General features: G+C 39.5%; 3 protein-coding genes across 6 annotated transcripts; 1 reads left to right on the top strand and 2 right to left on the bottom strand.

Annotated features, from left to right (window-relative positions):
• Positions 1–174: 174 nt before the first annotated feature.
• Positions 175–7,653, bottom strand: prxl2b (peroxiredoxin like 2B). The gene is made up of 7 exons (XM_032513867.1): positions 7,409–7,653; positions 6,709–6,913; positions 3,726–3,777; positions 3,375–3,438; positions 3,161–3,236; positions 2,109–2,227; positions 175–321 (listed from the first exon to the last, which is right to left on the bottom strand). Exons 1-7 carry the CDS (start codon positions 7,469–7,471, stop codon positions 295–297), a joined length of 606 nt encoding a protein of 201 aa, XP_032369758.1. The 5' UTR covers positions 7,472–7,653; the 3' UTR covers positions 175–294.
• A 3,316-nt stretch (positions 7,654–10,969) lies between these two features.
• On the top strand, positions 10,970–17,490 carry slc45a1 (solute carrier family 45 member 1). 2 transcript variants are annotated; one of them, XM_032513485.1, is made up of 10 exons: positions 10,970–11,198; positions 11,834–12,274; positions 12,403–12,495; positions 13,401–13,625; positions 13,801–14,675; positions 14,770–14,923; positions 15,046–15,222; positions 15,379–15,584; positions 15,805–16,030; positions 17,221–17,490. In XM_032513485.1, exons 2-10 carry the CDS (start codon positions 11,854–11,856, stop codon positions 17,247–17,249), a joined length of 2,406 nt encoding a protein of 801 aa, XP_032369376.1. In that variant the 5' UTR covers positions 10,970–11,198; positions 11,834–11,853; the 3' UTR covers positions 17,250–17,490. The 2 variants fall into 2 exon arrangements, with proteins under 2 accessions (XP_032369376.1, XP_032369375.1); XM_032513484.1 differs by lacking the exon at positions 17,221–17,490 and having other exon boundaries at positions 15,805–16,897.
• An 811-nt stretch (positions 17,491–18,301) lies between these two features.
• si:ch211-222l21.1 (prothymosin alpha) lies at positions 18,302–21,061 on the bottom strand. 3 transcript variants are annotated; one of them, XM_032513488.1, is made up of 5 exons: positions 20,796–21,061; positions 20,061–20,156; positions 19,614–19,677; positions 19,300–19,376; positions 18,302–19,189 (listed from the first exon to the last, which is right to left on the bottom strand). In XM_032513488.1, the coding sequence occupies exons 1-5, from the start codon at positions 20,844–20,846 to the stop codon at positions 19,118–19,120; spliced, it is 360 nt and encodes a 119-aa protein (XP_032369379.1). In that variant the 5' UTR covers positions 20,847–21,061; the 3' UTR covers positions 18,302–19,117. The 3 variants fall into 3 exon arrangements, with proteins under 3 accessions (XP_032369379.1, XP_032369380.1, XP_032369381.1); XM_032513489.1 differs by having other exon boundaries at positions 18,302–19,191; positions 19,305–19,376; XM_032513490.1 differs by having other exon boundaries at positions 20,061–20,147; positions 20,796–21,034.
• Between the last annotated feature and the right edge of the window lie 5,580 nt (positions 21,062–26,641).

Below are 26,641 nucleotides of genomic sequence, written 5' to 3'. Positions count from 1 at the left end.
ATATATATATATATATATACCATATATATACCGTATATATAGAGTGTAATAAATGCAAATTCATAAATATCCAATTTAAGGTAAGTTCAAAACATTAATAATTAAAGGTTAATGATTACAAAGGTAATTTCACTGTTGCTTTTACTGTACAGATAGATATTACAATATGTTATGTGACTGTCACAAAGTAAATTTATGTTCACTTGAGCATTTTGATGACATTCCACTTATTAAATCTCCGTTTGAGCTTCCAGAGGAGTAGTTATTCATCTGGTCCAATGGGCTGCTCCTTCATCATCGTGTACAAACAGCATCATTGCACTGCAAGAGAAGGTAGGTAAGGTTTAACAGCTTACTGCATATTACATACATATGAAAAATCATGTGTTTTACTTTTTAATGCAAGAATATGGATTATGGATTGATCCCAGAGAATTAGCTATTTACATTGCCCGCTTCACTGAATCAAAGCAGTTGTTTCTATAGACCACAAGTCTGAAATAATTACAAAGGGGAAGAAATTATTATTATTATTATATATATATTTAATTATATTTATTTATTTCTTTTTACAGATACAATCCTCATTGATTGAATGAACAAGAAAACAATTTCTTTTTAGTATAATGATTTTTTATTTAATGAGCCAGAGTTTGCATAAAAGGCTAAAATGCTTGAGTAAAAATACTGTGATTTATTTTGGCATTTTGCCTCCACCAGCCAGGAAACATGGTGAGAAAGACGAGGATGGTATGAAACAGGATCATACTCAGGTTAAGTATGTGTCGACTCTGCCACCATGAAGCCCAACATCAGCAGACTTTCACTACTTTTTTGTGAGTTACTTACACATTCCAATTTTTATTATAAAAGGCCCACGTGTGGGCAACTTAATTAACCTAGACTGAGCATTAAACATGTCTTGTTGGGATCTCAGAATCCCTGGGCAGAAGTTAAGACACAGGGTTTTCTTTTCCATGTCTAGACACATAAGTAGTAAACACTGCCTATCAGCTATAGAACAAGAAAGGTTTGAACAAGAAGACATTACTTAGTTTTATCCGGATCAGCCACTGACTTCACTCTGTTAACAAGGGTTCAACTTTTCCAGATCCCTTTTCCACACAAGTATGTCAGATAGCTTGTGACTCGCACTTGTTTCTGCCACATTTTGACCCCTCAGAAATCAACTAGTCTATTCTGTTCCTGGGCGGCAGCGATGACATGTGTTGGTCTTTAGACAGGTCATGGGGATGCTTAAATGTGGCAAAGGCTAAGACATGGTGGGTTTTGTGAAAAGCAAGCAACAGAGCCAGAGGGAATGGGTAACGAAGACCATGTGCTGGATGTCATGGGCATGCCGAAAGCCCTGATGATCACAGGACAAAACCCCTGGGGCTCTGGACATGATAGCATGTCATTGACCACTGTGCAATTCTGTGAAAATACAAAACTAATGCTTACATCTGTGAGAAGCCTATTCTATCTCAGATACAAAAAGCTTCACTTAAATAACTGTATCTGTGTGTTATATGCAAAGACTTTCCATTGATTTTATAATAATAGTAATCAGTGACACACATTAAACCTGTTACTTTCTCTATTATATACTTGACATTAAACTCTGTAGAGCACTGCTGAAATTACATGACAATCTTTGTGAGAGAAATAAGCACATATATATTTCATAAATAAAGCTGTGTAAAGCTGCCAATACTGGTTTTACTGTTTTTTTTGTTAAACTACTATATTATAATTATAAGTTCTCGGTTTGTGTTTGCAGAGCATTTTAAGTACAATACAGACTGAGATCATCACTCAAGTTTAAAAGGTTTTGGGGGCCTACGACAGACGCTGACAGACCATAAAGATGGGGTAATAAGTGTGAAATTGGCTTTGAAAAGGGTACTCTGATGTGTGTGTTGCTACTGATGTAAAAGAGATTCTGCTGGAAAAACTGACATCAGTCGAGTGTGCTTTAGTAAACACAATAAAACCATTTATTTAACCGCTTCACTATGCATCTCAAAGTTCACTCATGGGCACCAATAAATTAAAAGTTAAAGAGGGGGAGGAAATGAAAAATGGAACATGGAAAGAGTTCTTACCACCGGCATCTGTCCTGCTTTTGCATTGGTTGAGATACCCAAAACCTTGGCAATATCTTCCAGAGGTAGGTGGTCTCCCGGTGAATCCTGGATAAAGTGCACTAGGACCTTTTCTCCACCTTTGCAGAGAAAAATATATTAAGGAGGAATCAGTAAGTAAGTAGCTTATCAAATGAATTTGCTTTGGTGAACTCATGACTCAGGTTGACACATAAAAGCAGTAATACAACACAGTACAGAGTTAAATTCAATACAATGGTGATAAAAGAATACATACATATTTATATACATACATATATATATACATACATATATATATATATATATATATATATATGTGGTTAGGAGGACCTAACCATATATATGTATATATATATGGTTAGGTCCTCCAAAAATGTGCCATACAGCCTGGTTTAACTTCAAAGTTTCTATTTAATAACCTTCAATGGTAAGGAACTAAATTGCCTAAATTAGGTCAGACAGGGCAGAATGACCTATAGTCTAGCTAGTTCCTTTCCATAAGAACAAACTGCCTATACAAGACCATAAAAGAGAGTATCAGCACAGCACACTGATAGATATTGTTGATTCTTTTCTTAGTTTTCCAAGTGGTGTGCTGTAAATTATTTTGGACTGACTGTGCCTTTCCACTCCACGTTAAAAAAACGTCTTCCCGTATGCCAATTTATTTCCGAGAATTATTAACCCAACAAACTATTGCACATTTGAATAGTTTAATCCTTATACTTTTGTGGATACAAGAAATAACAAAGCAGGGAAAGTCAGCAGCACTGGAGAGCACTGACGTTGAAGGTGAGTGGTTTGGAAGGCTCACTATGAACATCCAACCTCACTACAATGTTGTGAGGCAGCATTGCCCTCTAGAGGAGAGGCTGCAAGAATGCATTTCTTTAACCATTTATTAACCTTCATTTAGATGAGCGGACAAACTTCACTCATGATTTACATGCTGACATCGTGTTTTCCATTCACTTATACACTTTCAAAAGACAGGCCCTTACTAATACCCCCTTTGTTTAAACTCATTGTACCTTTGGCCACAATGAGCATGCCTCCGCTCTGGAGCAGATCTCCTGAGAAGTTTCCCTGAATGCCTTCAGCATTGGCCTGTAAAACAGCAGAGAAAACAGGCAGCCAGAGGTCAGTGTGTCAATATGGCACTCAGCAACTTTACCCCTGCTTTACCCCCTGTGACCAAAGTACATATGAACCATAAAGTAATCATACAACCATAAAGCTACATACCTTTGCAGCTGCATCTCGTACTTTCTTCCCCAAAGCTGCAGGAACCACAGATAAGGCTGTGTACCTGAGTGTGAAGAAACAGACTCTCTTAAATAGAGATCATCACAAGGCAGCTAATCTTTTGCAAAGGAGAGAAGTTTAACATGAGCGGTGAAACCTGAAAAGCTGGAACCAGTAAATGCTTGGCGTTTTTGCTTGAAATATGACTAAAACAATCAATTGATTATTAAAATAGTTGCAAATGAATTGTTGCAACTCTGAAGTGTATCATTAAAGTAAGACATCTTTGACAAACAAAGGCAATTCACATTAGGGTCAAAGCCAACCATGGGTCATATAAAACAAACTCACCTTTTAAAACCCAAATCCTTGTAGCTTTTCTTTTGTTCATCAACATAAATGGCTACAAGAAAAAGATAATTGATGGTTATTTACAATCCTACTAAATGTCTATTTGAAGGGAATCCTTCTGTTTTTGTGGGTGACACTGTTCATTGAGGTTACCACAACTGGGGAAATGCTTTCATTTAAAAGAGCAGTGTGTAGCATCTAGGGAGATCTATTGGCAGAAATGGAATACAATATTCATAGTCATGTTTTCATTATTGTATAATCACATGAAACTAAGAATGTTTGTGTTTTCGTTAGCTTAAAATTAGCATTTTATATTTGCGTAGGGAACAACGCAAACACTCGCTCTAGAGAGGGCCTTTCATGTTTTTACGCTGCCTCAAGGCTTTGTAGGTTGTACTGCACACTTGGATGGGGGGTGGGGGGTGAGGGGAGGGGTATTCAGTTTGTTGCAATCTGCAACATCACTGCTTAATGCCACTAAATCCTACACACTGAGCCTTTAACTACAGTACAAGTACAAGCAGAAATATCAGAGTCTAAAAATGTTCAATATTAAACCAACTTTGTATCATAATAATGTGGGTAGTATGTGTAAATGAACAATACAGTATTCAACTTCCCTCCGTCTTACCAGTGCCCAAATCTCCCCACTCACAGGCCAGCTGGCGCTAGGGCTGTTGCTGTCACTACAGACTGTACTTCCGCATTCGGACACAAAGAGTATAGAAGCGGAGCGAGAATAAAAGTTAATATCTCTTAACCTCGTACCAAACTCAGATTAAACTGTAAAACTAGACAGGGCTTCAACTTTGACTTTTAACTTTATTATCGCGAAGGATAGTGGATCTTCACCAGGCATCAAATCGCATCAAGGACTATGACAAACATAAAATATTGAAAGCCCAACAACGGCAGCAAACAGAAAATTTCCACACCACAAATAAAAACAAAGTGCATCTGCCCTACTGAACTAGATACTAAAGACCAAGCAAAAAACGTAAGACACAGCACAGCAAATAAAATACGTGTTGAGTGCTGTACAGAAGGAAGTAAAAATTGAATGGAATAAATAAATAAATGATCAATCCAAGCTTATCAAGCTACCTAACCCAGATATGCATAAAAGCAGCAGTTAATGAAGTGAATAAAATAATTGAAGCTTTTCAACGGGCGCAAGGATAAAAAAAGGAGCCCTGACACGCCTTGTTTGTGTTCTGGGCATTGTGAAACAGTGGCCAGAAGGCACTTACAATAAATATCCTTATAAATATCCTCAATCACATTACCTTACCTGCCACCTAAAATGACTTTGGAAACATATTTGAACATACAAGTTTCTTACCAGCCGTAATTCTTGTAAATGTGCTGTATTTATATAGCGCTTTTCCAGTCTTAACAACTGCTCAAAGCAAGGTGCTCATCAGATAAACATTCACACTCCGATGCGCAGCAACAGGGGAAACTCAGGGTTCAGTGTCTTGCCCAAGGACACTTCGACAATGACTGCAGGGGCAGGGATCGAACCACCAACTGTCCGATTGGCAGGCAACCGCTCTACCACTGAGCCACAGCCGCCCCACTTGTCAACAGAGCTCAATAGTGGCCCACTTATTATTTTTAGTTTTTTTAAATTATTTTTTATTTTGAATGGTTTTGGTTCTGAAAGTGATTTCCATTGATCTCCATTGACGTTTCATTAAATGCTTATCTAAAGATTGGAAAGCCTTGAACAAAGGGAACAAGCTATGAGATGAATTGTAACCATAAAATATTTGGCAACATTTTGAAAACGGCAAAAAAGGAAAAGCTACAAGACAGTGTACAGAAACGATCATAGACTTCAATGACAGCAGCTCACAAGCTGTGCGTGCTGTAAACATTTCCATGGCAACAGTGAGCTCCACCAATTAGCGACGAAGAGGTTGTGGGTATTGTAGTATTCCACAATGACATTGTGAATAAAACATGTTTTTCTTAAAACAAGGTTGATTTCATACAGACTTGTGGTTTCTACAGGAGGAAAAAAATAATTTCACCATCTCATAGCTTGTGGTAAATCTAATCTTTGATGGCTTAGTTACGTCATTCACCAGCGGAAGCATTTATTGGTCCTGTGCACTGTGCAGTTTGGTAGTCGGAGGTTTTTGATCTTTTGCGTTGAAGAGAATATTACAGCTTCTTTTCTTTGGTCCTGTAGCACCAATTCAAAAAAAAAAATGTTGTGCCAATCTACTGCATAGACAGTCTAGTTTTATGAAAAGGCCCTCTTTACAATACATAAAAGTACAGTATTATCAATTAAATGTGTGAATATAAGTATCAAAAGTAAAAATATTCATTACGCAGAATGGCAAAATATTATATTATTCGTTTTTTTCACAAAGAAATTTATGTAAGAGCATTTTAATGTTGCAGTTTGTCCATGTGGAGCCAATTGTAGATACTTTGTATACTACTGGGTGGATAGGTACTATAATACTGGGTTATATCATATAGGTATTTCATATTTGTAATATAAAACTTGTAACTATAAGTGTCAAATAAAACACGTACAACATTTTCCTCTGAAATGTAGTGGAGTAGCGGTATAAAGTAGCATAAAGTGAAAATACTCAAGTAAAGTAAAAGTAGCCTTCTTGAGTAAATGTACTTGCATTCTACCACTGTTCCAATGCAAGAATTAAAGTACTGGCCCAAAACAGCTGTTTCAAAAAATAAACTCTGGTCTTCAGTTGCTTATTCATACAGTTGGATCATGTTATGTCGTAAAATCTTTGGTCACATTCAACAATGAATGAACAGACGGAAAGAAACTGACCGATTATGGCTGTAGTGCAAATATAGTTTTAGTGGAGCAGATTTAAGCCTTGTGTGTCAAGATGTGTTTTCCAGTTTAAGCACCACATATTTTTCATTTGAGTGTCAGTGCAACCTAATTAGAAAAATACCCTTGTTTTGTAGATGAGTAAGTACTGCTTACATCCTTTGAAAAACCTTCCTTCTTTAAAGTCCTTCAGCCCCAACTCCTCTGGTCCGACCCCCACCAGCGCTACACCGTTGGCTCTCAGGTCCGGCTCCAGTTTGCTGATCTCTGCTGCCATCCATCGACACACCTGACAGCCAAACCTGCGCAGGAAGAACAAGACCACCGGCTGGTCCTGCCACAGGGACTGGAGCTCCACACTCTGTACGGACAGAGAGGAAAACTCACAGTGAAATCACAAAACAGGTGACACACAGGTAGCATTTGGGAAATGGGTGTGGTTAGAGTTTACTACTTTTTAAAAAAAATATGTTTTCTGTAAAATTAATGATAGAGAATAGATTATATTAAAACAGCAATATAATGATTCACATTTACATACGTTCCCTTCAGATCATCATTATGTCAAGTATGTGGCCTCAATTGGCCTCACCAATTATATTAACTAATTAAGCTAATGCTGTGAGGTAATGGCAGGTTTAACACGGCGGGTCTCAGCAGGAGAACACAGGTCTCCACTCCAGGGGGAACAAACAGCACGGCTTTATATTTAAAGAGAGCACATTTAAACACAATCCAATCAACCAAATATACATTAAATAAGAGGAAAGCTCAAATGTGTACAGCACCAGTCAAAAGTTTCATTTAGCTTTCTAGTCGCCTAACATTAGCTTAGCTAATAGTTGTACGTAGCTACCTCGCCAGTGTCACCGTTCTTCAACAAGTTCTTCCCAATTTGAACAAGGTCGACGTTTGCCATTTTCCACGACTGATTTACGACGACTGTACCGGCTAAACAATGTTATAAGAAATGTAGCTTGTCGTGTATAAAGTTATAGTAACTATGTCTGAGCAACGCCCGCACTACAGTTGCAAAACATCTGCATCGTGATATAACCTCTGAGCACTGACGTCCAATCAGATTCGGTAGGTGCCGAAAAGTCAGCCAATGACAGCGCGAAGTGTCTGGAACGGAGGCGGGGCTTCGTAAAGGAAACTGTCAGCACCTGCATCTCACAACTAAAATCAACATAAACTGTATTTATTGTAAATAGGCTACGCCAGCTTTTGTTTAGTGGTTTATTTACACCTGGCATTACACGTAAAACATTTTTTAACACGGACCTAAAGTGGTGACATAATGTAGGCTGCACAAGGTGTGGTGCATATGTGAGCTCAAAGCATGCAATTTATTGCCTGGCCTTTGTTTCCTTTTAGCTCGTATGGGCCATCTGTCTGTTTTCTATTAACTCCTGAGAAAGAAATCACCCATCTATCTGCTTTAAGATTAACCTGTTTGTACAGAGGCCCTAAAAAAAAAAAAAAAAAAAAGATTATATATACACATACAGTATATACTGTGTGTATAAAATTATAACATATATAATATAAATATAATAATCAAATTTACTCAACCTATGTAATGTTAACTTCATTTCTTTCATCTTCTGTCACCTCATACGAATACTCCATTACCTAACCTTTGAAGATCAAGATTTTAGCCTGCATTAAAACCATATTTACATATCTGTAAATCATTTTATAAAACTTTGGTCACAAAAACATAATAGTGTTGTTTAGTGACATTTGTGCTAATTGAATAAATTATTGTTTTAGAGGTTGTTTCCATCCCTCGTGTAAATCCATTCAATGTGATTCAATTTTGTTTATAGCCTCAAATCATAACAGGAGTTATGTTTGGACACTTTACAGATAGAGTAGGTCTAAACCACACCCTATAATTTACAAAGACCCAACAATTCCCCCAAGAGCAAGCATTTGCAACAGTGGCAAGGGAAAACTTCCTTTTTACAGACAGAAACCTCAGACAGCCATCTGCCTCTGCAGGTTGGGACACAGAGCCACTGATACAGATACAGAGAAATATGATTCATCATAAAAATAATAGCAATTAGTTGTTATAATTAACAGTGAAAATTATAGAAACAATAAAGATAATAGAACTATGATTATAAATAATAGTAGTAGCAGTGCAGGGCTTAGCAGGGCGTCGAGCAGGACCACAGCAGCAGCTGCAACCACGATTCAAGTGCCACACCAATCCAAGGACAATGGCGAGTCGAGAAAACATAAGGACTCCGGGGGAATAAACTTCCTGGAGCTAAAATATAGTAACAAGCATCACTGGGACATGAACGCACACAGATGGAAAGAGAGACTGCTATCTGCCGCCCACCACTGGCCAGAGACTGGTCCTTTACTTATCGGCCTCGCATAGTAACCTACCTTCTGCTCAGAAGGTGCAGCCACACCGATTTAAACCATATAAAGATCATAAAATAACAAATAACAAACAGAGTATTAATTTAAGGTTTCTTTTTTACTGCTGACAATCCCATTTTCTGTATGAGCACACACCAGTCACACATGCACACCCATGAGTGCATTTACTGCATGTCATAGGCAGGACAAGCACAGGTGGGATTGATGACATGCCAAACGACAGCACTCTATTTAGGTGAGCTAGTGGCGTTGTGTATGCTGTGTCATTGCTTACTGGGACACTCAATGGAATTGACACCTTGTTTGTAGAATTTGTTTCACCTGTGCTTTTCCTGCTATGACAAGTCAAAAAAATACATTTGTCAAAAGTTGCCCCACCTCCACCCCACCTCTCTATGAATCACTGCTAATCATAGACGTGATCATGCACACCTGTCTTTTTACATAACACCCCCATTGCCAGAGTCACCGAAACACTAACTTGAAAATAATGAGACAGGAACTTGTAAAATACCTATCCGCTGTTATCTTGTACTGAATGAGAATTGTATTGCTATAGTGTTATATTACAGTCTCCTCAGGGATGATTTCATCTCACAGTTTATCGCTTTGGCACAATGGATGACTAATAAACTTTGTCAAACTACATGACAAGTTATATGAACATTAGGTCAGTTTATCATATACTGTACCTATAGTTATTTATAATTGTTTACTGAGTAAGCCTTGCAAATCAAAATAGTTTGCATTCATTTGCTATTGAATCCTATTACTCTCAAATGCAATTATACACGTTAATTGTGTAAATCCTTACGTGCAATATATAGCAACCAACAATCACAATAAGCTGCCACACACATATAAGATTAATAATAGTTACGTGGTTTGTTGGAAAAGTTGTCAGACTGATAGCCTAAGGCTATAGGGAACAATTTAATTTCCACACAATTTATGGAACCAAATACAAACAGGTGACAGGTGAGGCTGTCACAGCAGAGTGCAGTGGCAGAGATGGCGGTAAAACGTTGTGGCCAGACAGAGAGGAGAGATTGGATGACCCATGAGGTTGATACGTTTGCAGCATATTTTGTTTTTTCTTGCACATATTGTACAGTTCATCCTTTTTGCTGTTGTATATCTTTTTTTCTGTACAAGCTTTCTTCATGTATTGGCAGGTGTGCACATAAATGTTGAAAGTACAGTGTGAGCCATGGCTTACATCAATACAAAATCAATAAATATATAATGTAACAATTGGACAACATTAAATAGAGTACACGGACGAGATTTATTTGCCTTTTGACTGTCTTGGTTGCAATGATAAAGTAACATTTAGTTTTGATGACAACGATTTATTCATTGAGGGATTTTACAACTGAAGCTCGAGTTAAGTATTTCACAGTAATTGAGTTTGCAGGTCACATAGAATGATGTGCTTAATGTTCATGGTGTGAGAATTGTACTTAGAGTTTTGACAATAGTAAGTCTGTTTAAGTAAATATGCCAAATCGATTGAGAAAAAATGTATTTAAGTCAGAATGTATTTAATTGCTCTTGCATGGCTTGCACTTTTTGTGGAAAAAAAACAGCAAGACACATTGGCACACTATGCGTATAAGAGAGAATTGCGTGCGCAATTTGCATACTTGTAAGCATAAAAATAGAAAAAGAAAATTTCTCTTTTCCCGTATATAGCTATGAAAAAGTCAAACTTATTTTACTCTTTTTGACAATTTAATATTGTGCAAACCTCGTGAATTTAAAATAAAGTTGTGGGGTTTGAACAACACTGTTTAGCTACACAACATGACTTTGTAGCTAATGACAAACCGAGGGTTAAACAACTGAGGACCATCTAATATTAGGCTACATCGCCTAATTTGATTAGTGAGGTGGAAGCATTTCCACCAATAAGCCTAGAGCCTGTTATATGTATCTGCGAGTAGAGGCTAGGTAGATAGATGTGGGGTTTTCAGCGGGGATTGTCCCCGGTGCTGATGTTGAAGGGAGGGGCGTGACGTCAAGGGAGAGACCGGGAGGAAGAGGAGAAGGGGGAGAGGAGAAGAGGGGGTAGGAGAAGGGACGGAGGAGAGTGCGGGGGGATGACTGCATGAAAAGGAAAAAAACAAAACAAAACAACAATCATGACTCCTGTAATTCATCCTACGTCTTTTTATAGCCTAAATCATAATGGTTGGTCTGCACACAGCATGCCGCAATAAATGACGAGCATCCCCGATAAGGTAATTATCATCTTTCACGTTTGAATTTGCACGCCTGCTTCATCTTCTAACACAGTTGAGTCGATTGTGTGGTCTACACGTTAAGAAACAAATGACAAGTCGAGGATAATATCGAAAAGCATTACAAAAAAGACAAACATATAGCAAAGGGATGTATGAAAGCATCGATCTGTACGTGGCTACATATGGGATGGGTCAAATGTTTAGTGTAGGCTAAGCGATCATGACATGTTATCTTTGTAACTTGTCGTGAAAGCCGTCATTATAACATCCTTTGGCTCCATTGTTTCCGATTTGAGCTTCCTCCATGAAATATTAAAATGGAAACAGGCTTCATGAGAGCGGTGCCGCATACACTGCTGTAGTCAGCCACGCGAGCACATGGGCTTTGCGCACATCACTAACATGCGCATTGGTTGCATTGCGTCGTGCCCATCATTGCTCTGCCGTTGCTGTTGTCTGCTGGCGACTGCAGTGTCCTCTTGGTAACACTACATAACCATTAGCTGCACTAAGTTACTCACATGACTACTATGCTACTGTGATGATCTTGAATGACCTCTAATATGAAAAATCAACCCAGGTTTTGCCAAGTTTGAACTTGGCAATGTGTATCACCCTTTTACATGCTGCAGTTTAAGCTGGCTTGAGAGAGATGTCATCTCCGGGAATGGGCACCCCCAGTGACCCCCTTTTGGCCAGTCCAGGAGGAAGGTTATCTACAGCTCAGGAAGGTCTCTGGAGGAGCTCACTCCCCAAAACCACCAGCTTCCCAACGTCCACCACTCGGCACCTCAGTCACCGTGCCAACAACTTCCAAAGACAGCCAAAGCGCCGGAAGCTGATAAGACCTTCACCACCGCCGCCGCCCAACACACCCTGTCCCCTGGACCAGCTGGACCTCAGTGAGCTTCCCCCAAGGCGTACCTTCCAAGAGCTGCTATTCAATGGCTGCATCCTGTTTGGTATTGAATTTAGCTATGCCATGGAAACAGCTTATGTGACTCCTGTGCTTCTACAGATGGGCTTGCCTGATCAATTCTACAGCTTGGTGTGGTTTATTAGCCCCATACTGGGTAAGTAAACAACAAGGCAAGATGATCACCTGGTGGACAGGATGATACATTATTAAGTCATTTTGAGTAGCAATCATTTTGTGCTGCACTTAAGGCTCTTAACTCCATCTTTTGTCTTTGGCCTGAAGGATTCCTCGTTCAGCCTCTCCTCGGAGCGTGGAGTGATCGTTGTACATCCCGGTTTGGACGAAGGAGACCATTTATATTTGCCTTGGCTTTGGGTAAGAAATGTAGTATTGTGCTTAGTAAGTAAAATACTAAATACGTATGTATTATATGTATTAAGTAGGCTATGTATGTAAGTCTAGTTATGTGAAGCTGGGGGACTCAATGAGATTAATGGTCAAAAACAGAAGCAACAAAGGCTGCGCTATAGGCCTACTGTCTTTTGTTCTATAATATTAAGCAAAAACAGTGGAGAGGCCTAATACGTTTCCAATGATGGAACTCGATGCTGATCTTTTTAAGACCTTTCATGCCTGGTAAATGCTACTGTCTCCCAAACTCCACAACCCAGTTGTAATCAGGTTTACCATTTACAACAGTTTTTCAGTCTCCAAGCCCACATTGAGATACTTGAAGTTGTTAATGTCACTTAAAGGTCCCATGGCATGAAAATGTCACTTTGAGTTTTTTTAACATTAATATGAGTTCCCCCAGCCTGCCTATGGTCCCCCAGTGGCTAGACATGGTGATGGTTGTAAATTGAGCCCTGGGTATCCTGCTTTGCCTTTGAGAAAATGAAATCTCTGATGGGACGATCTAGAATCTTATGACATCATGAGGGGCATAATGGGAAGGCTATCTCCCCTTTCTCTGCTTTGCCTGCCCAGGGAATTTGGCCCACCCATGATAGAGAGACGTCTTGGCTTTCAACAAGGAAAGTGACAGTTGGTCAAGGCCACACCCCCAGCCTCAACCTTGCCCCCCCTCTCCTCCTCAAAAGCTACAGACTCAGAAATATTGTTCTCTGACTTTACAAAGCTCCTCCACAGCCACAGAAGATACTATACAACTGCTTTGCACTACTCTACAGGCCAAGTAAATGGACTAAAATCGGTGGACTGCCCTTTTTATGATGTATACATTAATGATGTCGGTTGAACTCTTTTTCTCTCCTTCATAGGGGCTCTGTTTGGTCTAACCCTGGTACTGAACGGGCGGGACATCGGAGGTGCACTGGCTGACACTGCATCAAATCACAAGTGGGGAATTGTCCTGACGGTGTGTGGTGTGGTTTTGATGGACTTCAGTGCTGATTCAGCTGACAACCCAAGCCATGCCTACATGATGGATGTGTGCAGTCCAGAGGACCAGGACCGGGGGCTGAACATCCATGCACTACTGGCAGGTAAGAAAACCGTAAACACAGTCACAAACATGGGGTTACTTTATTATTATATTCTGTATAGCTAGCTATATAGCTACAGCTTATATTCTAGAGAACATACACCTGAAATAAATCTTTAAGCTATTACAAGTCAATGCAAAAGGTAATTAATTGGGTTCTTAATCTTGCTCTACAGGACTAGGCGGTGGATTTGGTTACATTGTGGGTGGCATCAACTGGGACCAGACACAATTTGGAAGGTCAATGGGAGGTCAACTGCGGGTCATATACATGTTCACAAGTATCACTTTGGTGTTCGCGACAGCCATGACTCTGATGAGTATCCCCGAACGGCCCCTACCAAAGAACAAAATCTCCAGCAAAGCTCATCTAAAAAGTCCCAGCCTGCCTCTTCCTCTCTCCCCCCCTGTTGCGCAAGGATCATCTTTGGGACTGGATGAGGAAGATGAGGAAGGTTCTTACAGCAATTACTCAAAGTCTCACCCATATAATTCTGACCCTCTTGCCCATTCTTGCAGTGCCAATGCACGCCTCTGTGCTGGCCTCACTAGCCCCATATCACCCTTGAGCCCCCTCACTCCGAAATATGGCAGCTTTATTAGTAGGGACAACTCACTCACTGGCATCAATGACTTTGCGTCTTCATTAGGAACTTCCTATATAGACAGTGTGCTCATAAACTGCTACACAGGCCAGCACACACCACAGGCCCTGGCCTCTAGTTCCACCACTGCGCCCCTGCCTCCAGGGGACTCCCCTCCTCCTGACAAGAGCACACAGGAAGCAGGGAGCCATGCTGCAGGACAGACCCAGGCTGATGTGGTGTCTCATCCAGCTGGGGTAACTCAGGATCCAGAAGCGCCACAGCCTGAGGGAGATGCACAATCTCAGGTCACAGCTGGGGCTCAGCCTGGTGCTGGGTCCCATCGAGGCTCTTCTGCTGGTATCCTGAAGCGACCCCAGAGTCTTGCACTAATGGAGGAGCCCATGGCAACCCAGATTGTTGAGCTGGAGAATGGACGCAGGAGAACAGTGACCTTCAGCCAGCAGGTCGGGACATATATTTTGAAAATGACAAAAGCTGTTTAGTCAGAAGCCACGACAGCATTTTTAAACACACTGTTGTCTTTTTTCTCTGATGAAGGTTGCAAACATTTTGCTGAATGGGGTGCGCTATGAGAGTGATCTGAGTGAGAATGTGGAAACGGGAGACTCGCAAATGTCAATGAAGCTGCTGTGTATAGCTATCTACAGGATGCCTCCCTCTCTGCGAAGTTTGTGCACAAATCATTTCCTGGGTGAGAATTATCACTATTTAAATTGTATCACACCTAAAACCCTACAACACTGTAAACATGGTTTTGTAGTTAATATGAACTGAGTTGGTACTTATTTTTACTTATTATATTGTTCTCTGTAGGCTGGCTGTCCTTTGAAGGCATGCTGCTCTTCTACACTGACTTCATGGGGGAGTTTGTGTTTGAAGGAGACCCCAAGGCCCCCCATGACTCTGAGGCTTACCAACGGTACAATGCTGGTGTTAGCATGGGCTGCTGGGGAATGTGCATCTATGCATTCAGTGCTGCTTTCTACTCGGGTAAGCTACACTCCTAATAACAACATATATTGGATGTAAGTGCAGCTCTGGCCAGGGAAGAGTATTTTTTTTTAATCATGAATGTGTCGTTCTTTACTTGGCACGATTTACACATGTGCCTTCTGTTTATCTCTGGATTTCTTCTTCAACTTTCAGCCATATTGGAGAAACTGGAGGAGCGTTTCTCTCTTCGCACTCTATATTTTTTTGCCTACCTGGCGTTCGGTTTGGGCACGGGCCTGGCCACACTATCCACCAACCTCTACGTGGTACTTTCTCTCTGTGTCACCTATGGGGTGCTCTTCTCTTCTCTATGCACACTGCCTTACTCTCTGCTGTGTGAATACTACCAGAGCCCTCAGGTCAGTATCTAGATTTGTAATTTATATCATTTGCAGTTCCTTTATGGGATTTTACCAGGACCAACTCAGAGGAATAGTTATTACAATTTTGGGAAATAGGCTCTCAGCAAAAAAGTGAATATGCACATGTCCCAAAAATGTTTATTACTCTGAATGATTTGATTTGTGGTGCACTACATAGATTGATCATATACCTAAAGTGTTTGCATATGTTCTTCAGTTTTGTGGCTCGTCAGAGGAAGGGACCAGACGTGGTATGGGGGTGGACATCTCTCTGCTCAGCTGCCAGTATTTCCTGGCTCAGATCCTGGTCTCTGTGGCGATGGGACCTCTGACCTCACTGGTGGGTGGCGCCCAGGGAGTGATGTACTTTGCAAGCCTGATGTCATTCGTGGGCTGCCTGTACTCCTCTCTCTGCATGGTGTACCAGCTGCCCCCCCCTGAGGGTGAGCCCCCCGATAGCGAGACCCAGCCACTATTGGTGCACATTTAGAAAAGCCTCTAAATTTACTTTACCTCACACACACTCAACAGACACGCGCTCTCACACAGTTGTTTTGTGTCGGAGTGTGTTGAGCTTCACAGCACTGATAGGACGAACACATCCTGTCGCACACTGTACAATTCCATATATTGTTTCACAATAATCAGCACTATTCTTCTCAGAGCTAGACAGACAGACAGATAGACATTGGCCATTGCTCTAAAATGTGTATACATGAATAGTGTGTTTATACAGTGTGTGTCCATGCATTTTCTCCTAATACAAACGAATGTCACCTTTTTGAATGCTGTGTGTGTGTTTGTTTGTGTGTGTGTGTGTGTGTGTGTGTGTGTGTGTGTGTGTACGACCATTTTGAGGCTGGATAAGCCTAAGCTGGTTTTCTGATTATTTGCTGTAAAATCTTGCATTATCTTTTTTTCATCTTGTTGGTGTTTAGTATAGAAATGTTGATCAGTAGATACAGGATAACCACAGCTGTCGTCGTTTTTCTTCCTTTTATCAGTTGCCTAACGTCTGCATGAGCTGCAATGCAATCTCTCAAAGCCTTGTGTTAATGTTTTGTTTTGGTAAAACGGCCAAGGTAATGTCTACCTGCCTGTTTCTCTGAGTTAGCATATTAGCATCACAGCTTAGGCAGGATTTCTCTGACTAAATGAATGTGCTGCCAGTGTCCACTCACAGTTAATGCTCCGTTATTAATTCAAGAGGGCTTCAATTTGGCAAACACATAAAATAGTCACTTGAAACTGAAACATGTTTAATCACAGTTACAGTCTTGAAGGGCTTCACATTGTTCACATTTTAACAGCAAATTATAAAAACAAACACTTTCCACACAATTCAGTCAAAATAAGACTTACTAGTGTGCTATCCCCAAATTTAACACTTTGGTGCTAGGTGACTCTTAATCAAGTCCCAAGTATGAGTATAATGCCAATTAAGTACTTAATCAGCATAGAGTTATGACGAATAGGATGACACACATACGCACGTTTGTACGCAAACTTTCAAATACAGAGAAATGGTTGCAAATTCTGATGGGCCCTCACTAAGCCATGGTACAGCCGTGAGCTGTCACCCTACTCCTGGCCATGCCATTGTAATAATGACAGTGATTCTTGTCATTATCAGGAAGAGGAGAAGTTGAAACTGGGGTGTGATACAGCATTCAGTCGGAAACCGAACAAAACAGAAGAACAGCAAAAAAAGGAGAAGACTCGTGAACTATGGGTAACACTGAAGGTGGACAACGTTGAAAGAAAAGACTTGGTATATAGAGCCAGCAGCAAGTGCTTATTGTCATCATTAGGGTGCATGCTTAAGGTAGTATGCTTCTGCTCCACCACGCTCGGCCCGCCAACTTTGTTTGATACTTCCTCACAGGAAGTATCAAGACGTCATTATTTTTTCCATTCTAAAAAAGCCATCTTTATCAGCAAAATGGTACTATATATAATTTTTTTTTTTTTTTTTTTTACATCTGTTGTGCCATGACAAACAGTATGATTTGTCTGTTCAACCTCAACACAAGCACCAAGCCCGACTTCAGTACTTTAAGAAAAGGTTAACTTTAGTATATAACCTGTTTCAAGCCTACCAGTGTGATGGCTTCATTGACTGGCTCAGACACTAAATACACCAACGTTAATGTGCCAGTCATGATGACTGCCTCAGTGGAATGTCAATAATTGAGTATTTAAGCATCCTGGACTGAGTAGATTCACGCCATGCTAATGTTTCTAAGGAAACAGTCTCTGTATGGATCCTGCTGTTGCAGCTTGCTTAAAAAAAACCTTTTAAATGATACCACCTATTGCTCAAGATTAGCAGTGTTACTGTAAAGCTACTTTTATTCAGGGTTCAGTTTAAACTAAAATGATCCTTTTGCCATTTTGGAGTCCTGTGTCGATTATTGTCCTGTATCACAGTCATTAATAACCATTGTGGCCTATTTCAGTTGTCGTTCCAGCTGACTTCAGAAATAATGATCTGCAATCTTAAAGTACACCACATGGGGGAGACACAAGACATCAATTCATTGATTCTGTGCATGCTTTTCCAGCACCAAGTGAATTAAATTATTCCTGTTCTTTCCTGCATCTAAGCCAGCCATTTTCCAGGTTATGAAAAACTGGGTCAAGTGACATCTACTTATAAAGCTATGGTTTTAAGAAGCACTAATGATCCGGTTAACATACACACAAAAACATACTTAAGTAAAAAGACAATTTATTTGTTAATCAGAATATACAAAGCAGTGGCTGAACTAACCGAATGTCATTCTGGTTCTGAAAAAGGCAGTCTTTGACACAAAACTGGGCTACCCAGCCATAACATAAAACTCATTGAAAATGTAAAAAAAAACACAAAATATAAATGGTACAAACTTGCGTGGAATGCATACAGAACAAATGACCAAAGCTTTAAGATTTAAGAGGGGTTAATTTAAATTGCAAAATCTTGCTTCCATAAAACAAGATCAAGATATTGTATCATGGAGGCACAAGACAGAGCCCCTTTATTTATTTGCACCATCTGTTATTTTAACAGGGCAGCCAAGCCAAGGATTAACTAGCAGCTCAACACAAAAAATGATGCCTCAACTAATAATGCTAATAACTGTCCATTAGCCCCTGCTTAAAACTTATCTTTGGTCCTTTAAGTGGATCTGAGGTCAACATGAGCCTTGGAGGTGAGCAGCTGCCTATATGTATGAATCTTCTGGTCAGCACTGTCATAGAGATTGTGCTTCTAACATACCGATATAAAACCTCAAGAAATGAAAAAACTGATCTCATGGTGTGGCCCAATTTGTACAAGTAGAAAAAAAGCTAATTTTAAAGACCAATAAATAACATTTCATAAAAAAAAGGATGCAGGGCCACTATGTTTCAGGACTCCAGTGCAATGTGATAACATGGGCGCAAACTAAAAGATATTTCTCAAAAAAAAGGTACAGAAAGCACAAGCTCTACAACAGGATGTTAAGGCTGGTAAGAGTGCTGCAAACACGTAACAGGGCAGAGACCTAAGCCTTCACTTCTTCCTCTTTTGAATCTCCATTTTCCTCTTTTTTCTGCTTTTTTGTCTCCACCTTTTCCTATTCAAAAAAGGGAAAATATTTCATGCATTAGCAAAGACTGAAGTTCACTGGATCAACAATTAAAACGCTTGATTACAATTCTATTTTTCAGCCTTGTGACAACCTACCTCATCCTCCTCTTCAGCTGCACGCTTTGCAGGCTGTGCGTCAGTCTCCTCAGCAGGGGGCGCCTCCTCTGCTTCCCCTGTAGGCACAGTTTGTCACACTTCAGAAAATACATATTTTCCTTTGAGTGTAATTAAGACAAGATTCATGTAAAAATGTATCTTATCGAAATGGAATTTTGACTTCAAGGTTACACAAGGTGACCGCATTCATGAGGAAAATTAGAAGCAACCAAGGGAGACATTTTTTATTTTTTAAACACTGTTGTTGAAGACTTTTTTTCTGAAAACAGTAATACTGCTTTATATGAACATACCATCTCCATTCTTGTGTTTCTCCTCTCCGTTTTTTCCCACTTTGTCACTGTGATCAGCACCATTCTGAATGAAGAGAGGGCAATGTCAGTCCAGTAACGTCATAAGTCATGATTGGGCTTACATTATATGAGCAATGCTGCAGAGAGAAACAAATCAAAAAATGAAATCCCAAGCATATATTAACAATCCTCCCAGAGTAGAGAGATGTAGAGACTCCTGTGGAGACACTTAAAAGGCACATGTGTTGAGCTAAGCTATCCAACTTGACTAGACACCAAAGGAAACGTGCAAAGGCTTGCTAGCTAACATCTGTGCCATTTCACAACACACACAAAGCACTGTGTGGAGAGCAGCTGAACAGGAGGGGGAGGCGGGTGCAGCGACACCTGCATGATGAGGGGTGCTAAGACAAAAGGCCATGAGGCTGGTCCTCTTCTCCAACTCACTGTGCCATTGGCAGGTGCGTCCCCGTTGTCGGTCTTCTCCTCCTCCTCCTCCTCCTCCTTTTGCTTCACTTCTACTTCTTTCTTCTCTTTCAGCTCCTACAAAATAAAAGCATGCATCTTGATCAATGTGACTGTTCAGCCAAAGAGTTTAATCTTAACTACCACACGTTCTTACCACGTCTGCTTTTAATTAAAAGAAAACTCGTTCATATTTGGGATACAGTCTAAATTAAGGAAGACTAGCTATATTAGACAGTGGCAATGTTGGACGTTTCCATCCCAACTTGTAATGTAACGTTAGCGTTAATGTAACGTTATCGTGGCTTCCCGCCCAGGAGCAGCTCCGCTTCACCAGCTCCTTTCTAACGTTATCGCTTTGTCTACAAGGCATTTTAGCTAGCTAACCACATCACATACGTTTGAATTTCCAGACAATATTTAGCTAACTGTCGACGCAGATAATTACAAATAAATCACCTTGTCGGTGTATGGTTGTCGACAAGTGGCATTCCAAGATAACGTTAAGTCGTTTAAGTAAGGTTATGACACTTTCCCCAATTAACGTTAACGTGACGTTTTAACTCAACATTAAGTACCGTTACTGCAGTCACCGACGGTTGTTTCACCCGAGCTAACAAAACCAATTGTTAACACAAAACAACTTTAAAAAGTTCTAGAAGCTTTTAACACGACAGTTTAACCGAGAAAAAGACAATAAAACTGAATGAAACGCACCTTGGCTGTAACCTCTGCAGTTGCGGTAGTGTCAACAGCTGTATCGGCCATGGCTAATTTTGTAATTTAATTTAGCTAGCTAGATAATAATATTCCTGTTTAGAAAAAGATGATTTATTTCTTGGCTCTTTGCCTTCGTGTGGATAGACGTCCAAAGGCGCTGAGAGAGAAATGGTGTCTGCCTGTCTCCGCTTTTCTGTCGAGTTTGTTGAAAGTCCACTCTCGTTGGATACAACGGGTCGATCCCGCACACGATTGGACAATGTCGACCACCGGAGAATTTGATTAGAGGGATATCCTGTCAATCATAACAAGACATCCCGCCCACTAGCTATCTTGTCGTTGATAGGTCAATGGTTTTAAAGCACTGCACTAATGGTACCAGACTTCTTTTTTTCCACTCATCAGTTTGCGTTTGATTTGTGTACCTATTTTTGAACAATGGAGGTAAGTGGCCCGTTGTTAAAGTTGTAATAATCCATGAGAGTCTACATGACGGCTGAATATTGTATTAAGTAGATGGAGTGGAAAAGTTTCTAAACATGTGCCCGCGGACATCTTTTGTCTTAGCGCTCTTTCTCTGTAGAGATGGGGTATCAAATTGCATGCAAAAAAATGAATAATGTGCCTCGAAAACATTGCGGCCACTCCTCCTTTGTATATTTAACCCTTGTAACGAAATGTGTTACTGGTTAAGTGTGCTTACACTTTCACTATTTCAAGGACCTGGTAAATAGAGTTAAATCATTAATAGTGCTCATTAGACACACAAAGCATAATTAACCAATAATTATTCAATTACAAAACTATGTCCTAAAGACCCAAAACAGACTACCTGCGTAGCCTGAGAGCTATACCCTAGGCCATACTTTACAAATGGAAATGTATTGTAATTTCCCCTTGCGGGATTAATAAAGTATACATTATTGTTCAAATATTAAACTTGGCATTAAATAATTGTTTTATATCAATGTACACAAATTTATAAATGACAATTGTACAGATGATATTTACCTCTAAAATAATTCTATAGTCATTGGAGTCAGTTGGAATCAGTTAGTAAATCTAGTTGCTTGTTTCAAGCATAATTTGATACAAAGAAAAGGAAAAATATGGGCCACACACTCTTAGCAGTAAATGTGTAGCTTTATGATTTGTGAGTCTATCAGAGACAGTAACCGGGTGTGGTGTGTGGTATAGTAAGTGTGCACAGTAATGTGTGCCCCTCTCCCTCCCCCTGGGAAAGAACAAAGTGACCTTGCTATAAGCCAAAACATAGGCTATGGCTACACATGCCAAAAAAGGGAAATGATACCGTGCACCCAATTAATAGCCAATATGATGTGTCTGGGACAGATGAATGGGATTTGCCAGAGATATTTTCCCCTTTCAGGTTCATTGAGAAACATTTAGACTTGTTGATAGAGGATTTTGTCTGATATCCCAAACTGGCTGTTTTGTTTTCCTTCAGAAGTTTGTTGAGGTGAACATTCTTTGCCGTCACTGCACTTGCTCATCCAATTGTTAAACCAAAGGAAGAGGGAGCACGCAACTTTGTGGGCTGCAAACTCTTTCATTTATACCTGCATATGGTCAGTGCCTCACTGTCAGTTAAAAAGAAGGCAAACATATTTGGTCTAATTTACACATTTTGTGTCATCACCCTCTGACCTTCAATGGGATGGCTCAAGTTTTGACCGTGAACAACCTTACTTGCTACGCCTGTTATTGTTTCCACCCACGCACGGCTATCAATCGTTTTCATAAAACGTTTACCTGCAGTTATCAGATAGTTGTCAGAGCAACAGTCATAAATGGATTTCAAATATTTCTAGACTATTGTTAATCCTTAACTTGCCGCAACACACCCAAGTATATTTTGACGCAAGTATGTTTTCAGTCTCTAATTTTAGGGCCTCCTAAGACATGATCCTACACCGTCTCACTTATCTTCTCCATGCCATGCCAGTAGTCAAGCCACTGAATTTAAAAAAGCCTCCAGGCCCTATTTAGTCATTCACCTCACATTCAGCTGAAATATAATTATAAAGACTGTAATTACATGCAGAGATCAAAGAGTTGTGTGTCAGTGTAGTAGCTGGTTACTTTGAGATTTATTTTCTGTCTCATATAAGGATGTTTTTTCCCCAATATTCTTCTACCATATATTTAAAAGATTGCTATTTTTAATATGAAAGCTTTTGATATATTATGTGAAAGACCAAAAACGATTAATCATAAACAAAAGTTAATGATATCGACATAGCATTGTTTTTATATGGTGTGGTTAAAAATTAATACACAACGCAACAATAAAAGACATGTCACTGCACTTAAAGACAAGGAATCCTCTTGGCATTGTGTTATGGCCCTTTATTTAGGAACTGAAGACCATTTGGAGACTGCAGAGCATTGAGGCAGACATCCACAATGCAATGGTCTTCAGTAGATTCATGGGAGGAACAGAGGAGCAGACTAAAAAGCAGCAGAAGGCATTACTCACTCTTTTTCTGTAACTGGAAAATGGGAGCAATCTGAGAGAGGGGGAGTGTTTGTGAGATCATTTCCTGTCTTTTTTTCTTTTCTATTTGTCTACTTCAACATGTTTCCATATGCCACCACTCTGTAACAGAAGAAAAAAAAATCCATCTATGGGCAGCCTGTTTCAGGTAAAGACGTGAACTAAACTGTTGCAGCAAGTAGGGCAGTCAAGGAAAAGTTGAAAAAGAGATGCAATTTATGTGGCAATTTTTGCAAACCAACTACTCCAAAATTAAGAACTGGAAAACCTTTTCTTTAAAAATACTATTCAAAGTTACAGAAACACAGAAATAAATAAAAGAAAAGACTCTTTGTGTTCACATTGACACTTTTGAAAGTGTAATGTTTTGCATCAGTTCCCATAGAATGGGGAAACATTTCTTTAAATGTTAAACTGTTTTCTGCTCTAACAGGTCAGAGGATATAAAATGGGTACACCACCCTAATTTCACCTTAATTCTTTAGGACAAAGGATTGACCTGACTTGTGGAATGTCAGTGCTCAAGGGTTGAGAAAAGTGGGGGCCCATCAAAGAGCAGAGGTCAGGATTAGGCGGGGGAAGGGTCCCGATAATTGCAGGAATTGATGGCGGCAAACTGAGCTCTTTTGTTTTGAACCGCAGTGTCCTGCATGGTCTGGCTGGCTCTCTCATGGTCCTGCAGAGTACAGGGACAACATAAAGTTGACTTCTCAGTGGCACTCTTTAGTCAAATGCACAGTGAGGAAGAAAGCTATTGATCTATAATTAACACAATTAAGTACAGTTATTATTGACGGTAATGAAAACATGTCTAGTGCTGCCACAAGACCCCTAGAAGCTTGTACTGCATTTTAAAATAAAAACGGCGGTGATGTTCCTTAAGTAACAACTATATGGCTGAGAGTCACAATACATTTATAATAACGAGGCCAGGCAAGATCTACTTTTGATAGAACAACAATACATTTTTATGAATATTTTTTTAGATGTCTTATGGTTCTGCAAGAAGTAAAATATTCTTTTTTATTTTACTTTTTACTTGTTTTGACATTGTGATACAAATTCTTGTAGGAACAATGACAGTGCGTCCCAATAATAACACAAAGACCCAAGAAAATATAAAATAAAATATAACATTGTCAAGAATAATAACCAACAACAAATTAATAAATAAATACATCTATATGGATACATGAAATTAAACCAAAATAATTTTACATTTAAGGCGTTAATAAGGTTTCCTCTTAAAAGTAAATACTAAATAACTAAAATCACTTGTCGTAGCACAGACTGTTTATATTTTAAGACAGATTAGAACATAAGACAACATTTTAAAATGTTGCATAATTATTATTTATTCATCAGTGATTGCTTTGGGACAATTGTGTCACTGCAGCAGCCAATTATAAGATTCAAAAAATAGAAAACTAAAGTAGTATAAAGGTGAGCAATAAAACCAAAATTTGATGCAGTATAAATGACAATATTCAGCAAAAGTGAAAACGCAAGTCAAGTAACAAAACAGAAAATCAATTGATATGCAGTATGAAACAGTAATTAGAAAAACTGTATCTGAGTATACAGAAAGCCACATAATGTAAACCAAAGCTCCTCAAGGGCACTGTGCCAAGAGCTCCTGAAATCCTGCTGCTCTGGATATTGTTGGGGCTGTTGTGGTTGACATGTCTCTTCAGTGTTGTATGGATTAGTCTGTGAGTGCTTTGAGGATTTGGTCTTTTGGTCTCTGTACACTCGGATTGAAAGCAGTGTTTGCCACTATCTTAAGCCAGTTCTAAATGGGTGTTATTCAAATATATGCCTTGTTTCTTTCCCTGTTTGTGATTATCATGGGCAGGATATCAAGGTTCCGCCTAGGTTTGTAGAGAGTTTATCTGTTAACATTGAGTTATGAACTCTGCTGTTTCTGGCTCCATTTTTGATGCGCAGGAGCCAACTACTCCTGAGTGTAAAGTAACTGGGGGATTAGCCTACCGCCTCCAAAACTGAGGCTAAGTATTCGGTCCATAAAAAGACGTATTATCTAATCCAGGTGAGGGAGAAGCAACAACCACATAGAGGGGTGCAGATATTTCAGGGTCTTGGTGCTGAGAGCTGAACCCTAAATCCTGCTTATCGGCTGTTCATCTTTAATTTGACCCTCACCTGTAAGTAGTGACCAACATTATAATGAGAATACAACTAGCTGAAATCTTGGACAACCTCAAACTCTACATTGGATGGTGTACCTGTGGGGGCCTCCCACTGAAGGACTGGAAAAAGATCCCAGAACAGATTCAGGACATGCCACAGGGACTACATCTCAAAGCTGCTATGGGAGCACTTGGTGGCGGTGTTGTAAAAAAAGGTCACCTGGGAGACTCTACTGACTGTGTTGCCACAGCGACCTTGACTCAGAAAAACTGCTAGAAAATGAATAGATGGATGAGCAGATGGACAAATAGATGACAGATATGATGTGTAAATGTGTTATGTACTCTCATTACAGAAGTCGAGATACTGCATGTATTCGGTAAATTGTACATACAAAACATAGGTTGAAATGTAGCAGCAGTGGCAAGAGACAAGCATATTTCAGTGTCCTATTGCAGTGCAACACAAAATCTGTCAGCGAGCACTTTGCTCCTCCTAATTGACAGTACCAATACCGCACATGCATAATACATTCCTCTGTAAACGGACACAAATAACTAGAAAGAGTCTCATGTAAACAAATATGATACATACATATTTATCTATTCATGTGTTTGTTGTATTATGTTTAGTTGCATTTTTATTGATTTTTATTGTTGGTGCTACATCACTGTATCATTAAAGTTTTATCTTATTTGTCTTACACTTCAAATTACAATGTCTTTAATAAACCTCACATAACTTGTGCTTTTTGTGATAATTTTTATTTTTTCCATTCAGATAACCTGGTTATTTTATGGCCACATAAACTCACCAGAACCTGAAAAATACTACTCTTGTGGTTTGCAGTGTAATTTACCAAGATTTCTCATCCAAAAGGTGTTGAAAATTGAACATACAAGTATTATTCAACAACTCATTGCATCCACGTTAGGACATTTTATAACATTGTCGTACAGTACGGTATAGTAAGGGTGCCTAATTGAACAAGATTTAAGATTTAGATGTATTCTCCCAGAGGGATATTTGTTTCCATAGTCAGTTGCACAAACACAGTGATACATGATAGAAACACAGATGCCAGTGATCAAATGGATACAATTAATGCATAATTTGTTTTGGTAATATATAAATAAAACATATTAAGAGACTGTAATTAATCAAAGGTTATAAT

Source organism: Etheostoma spectabile, chromosome 4, assembly GCF_008692095.1.
Source record: "Etheostoma spectabile isolate EspeVRDwgs_2016 chromosome 4, UIUC_Espe_1.0, whole genome shotgun sequence".
Classification (NCBI taxonomy): Eukaryota; Metazoa; Chordata; class Actinopteri; order Perciformes; family Percidae; genus Etheostoma; species Etheostoma spectabile.
This window is presented reverse-complemented; position numbering and strand designations above follow the sequence as displayed.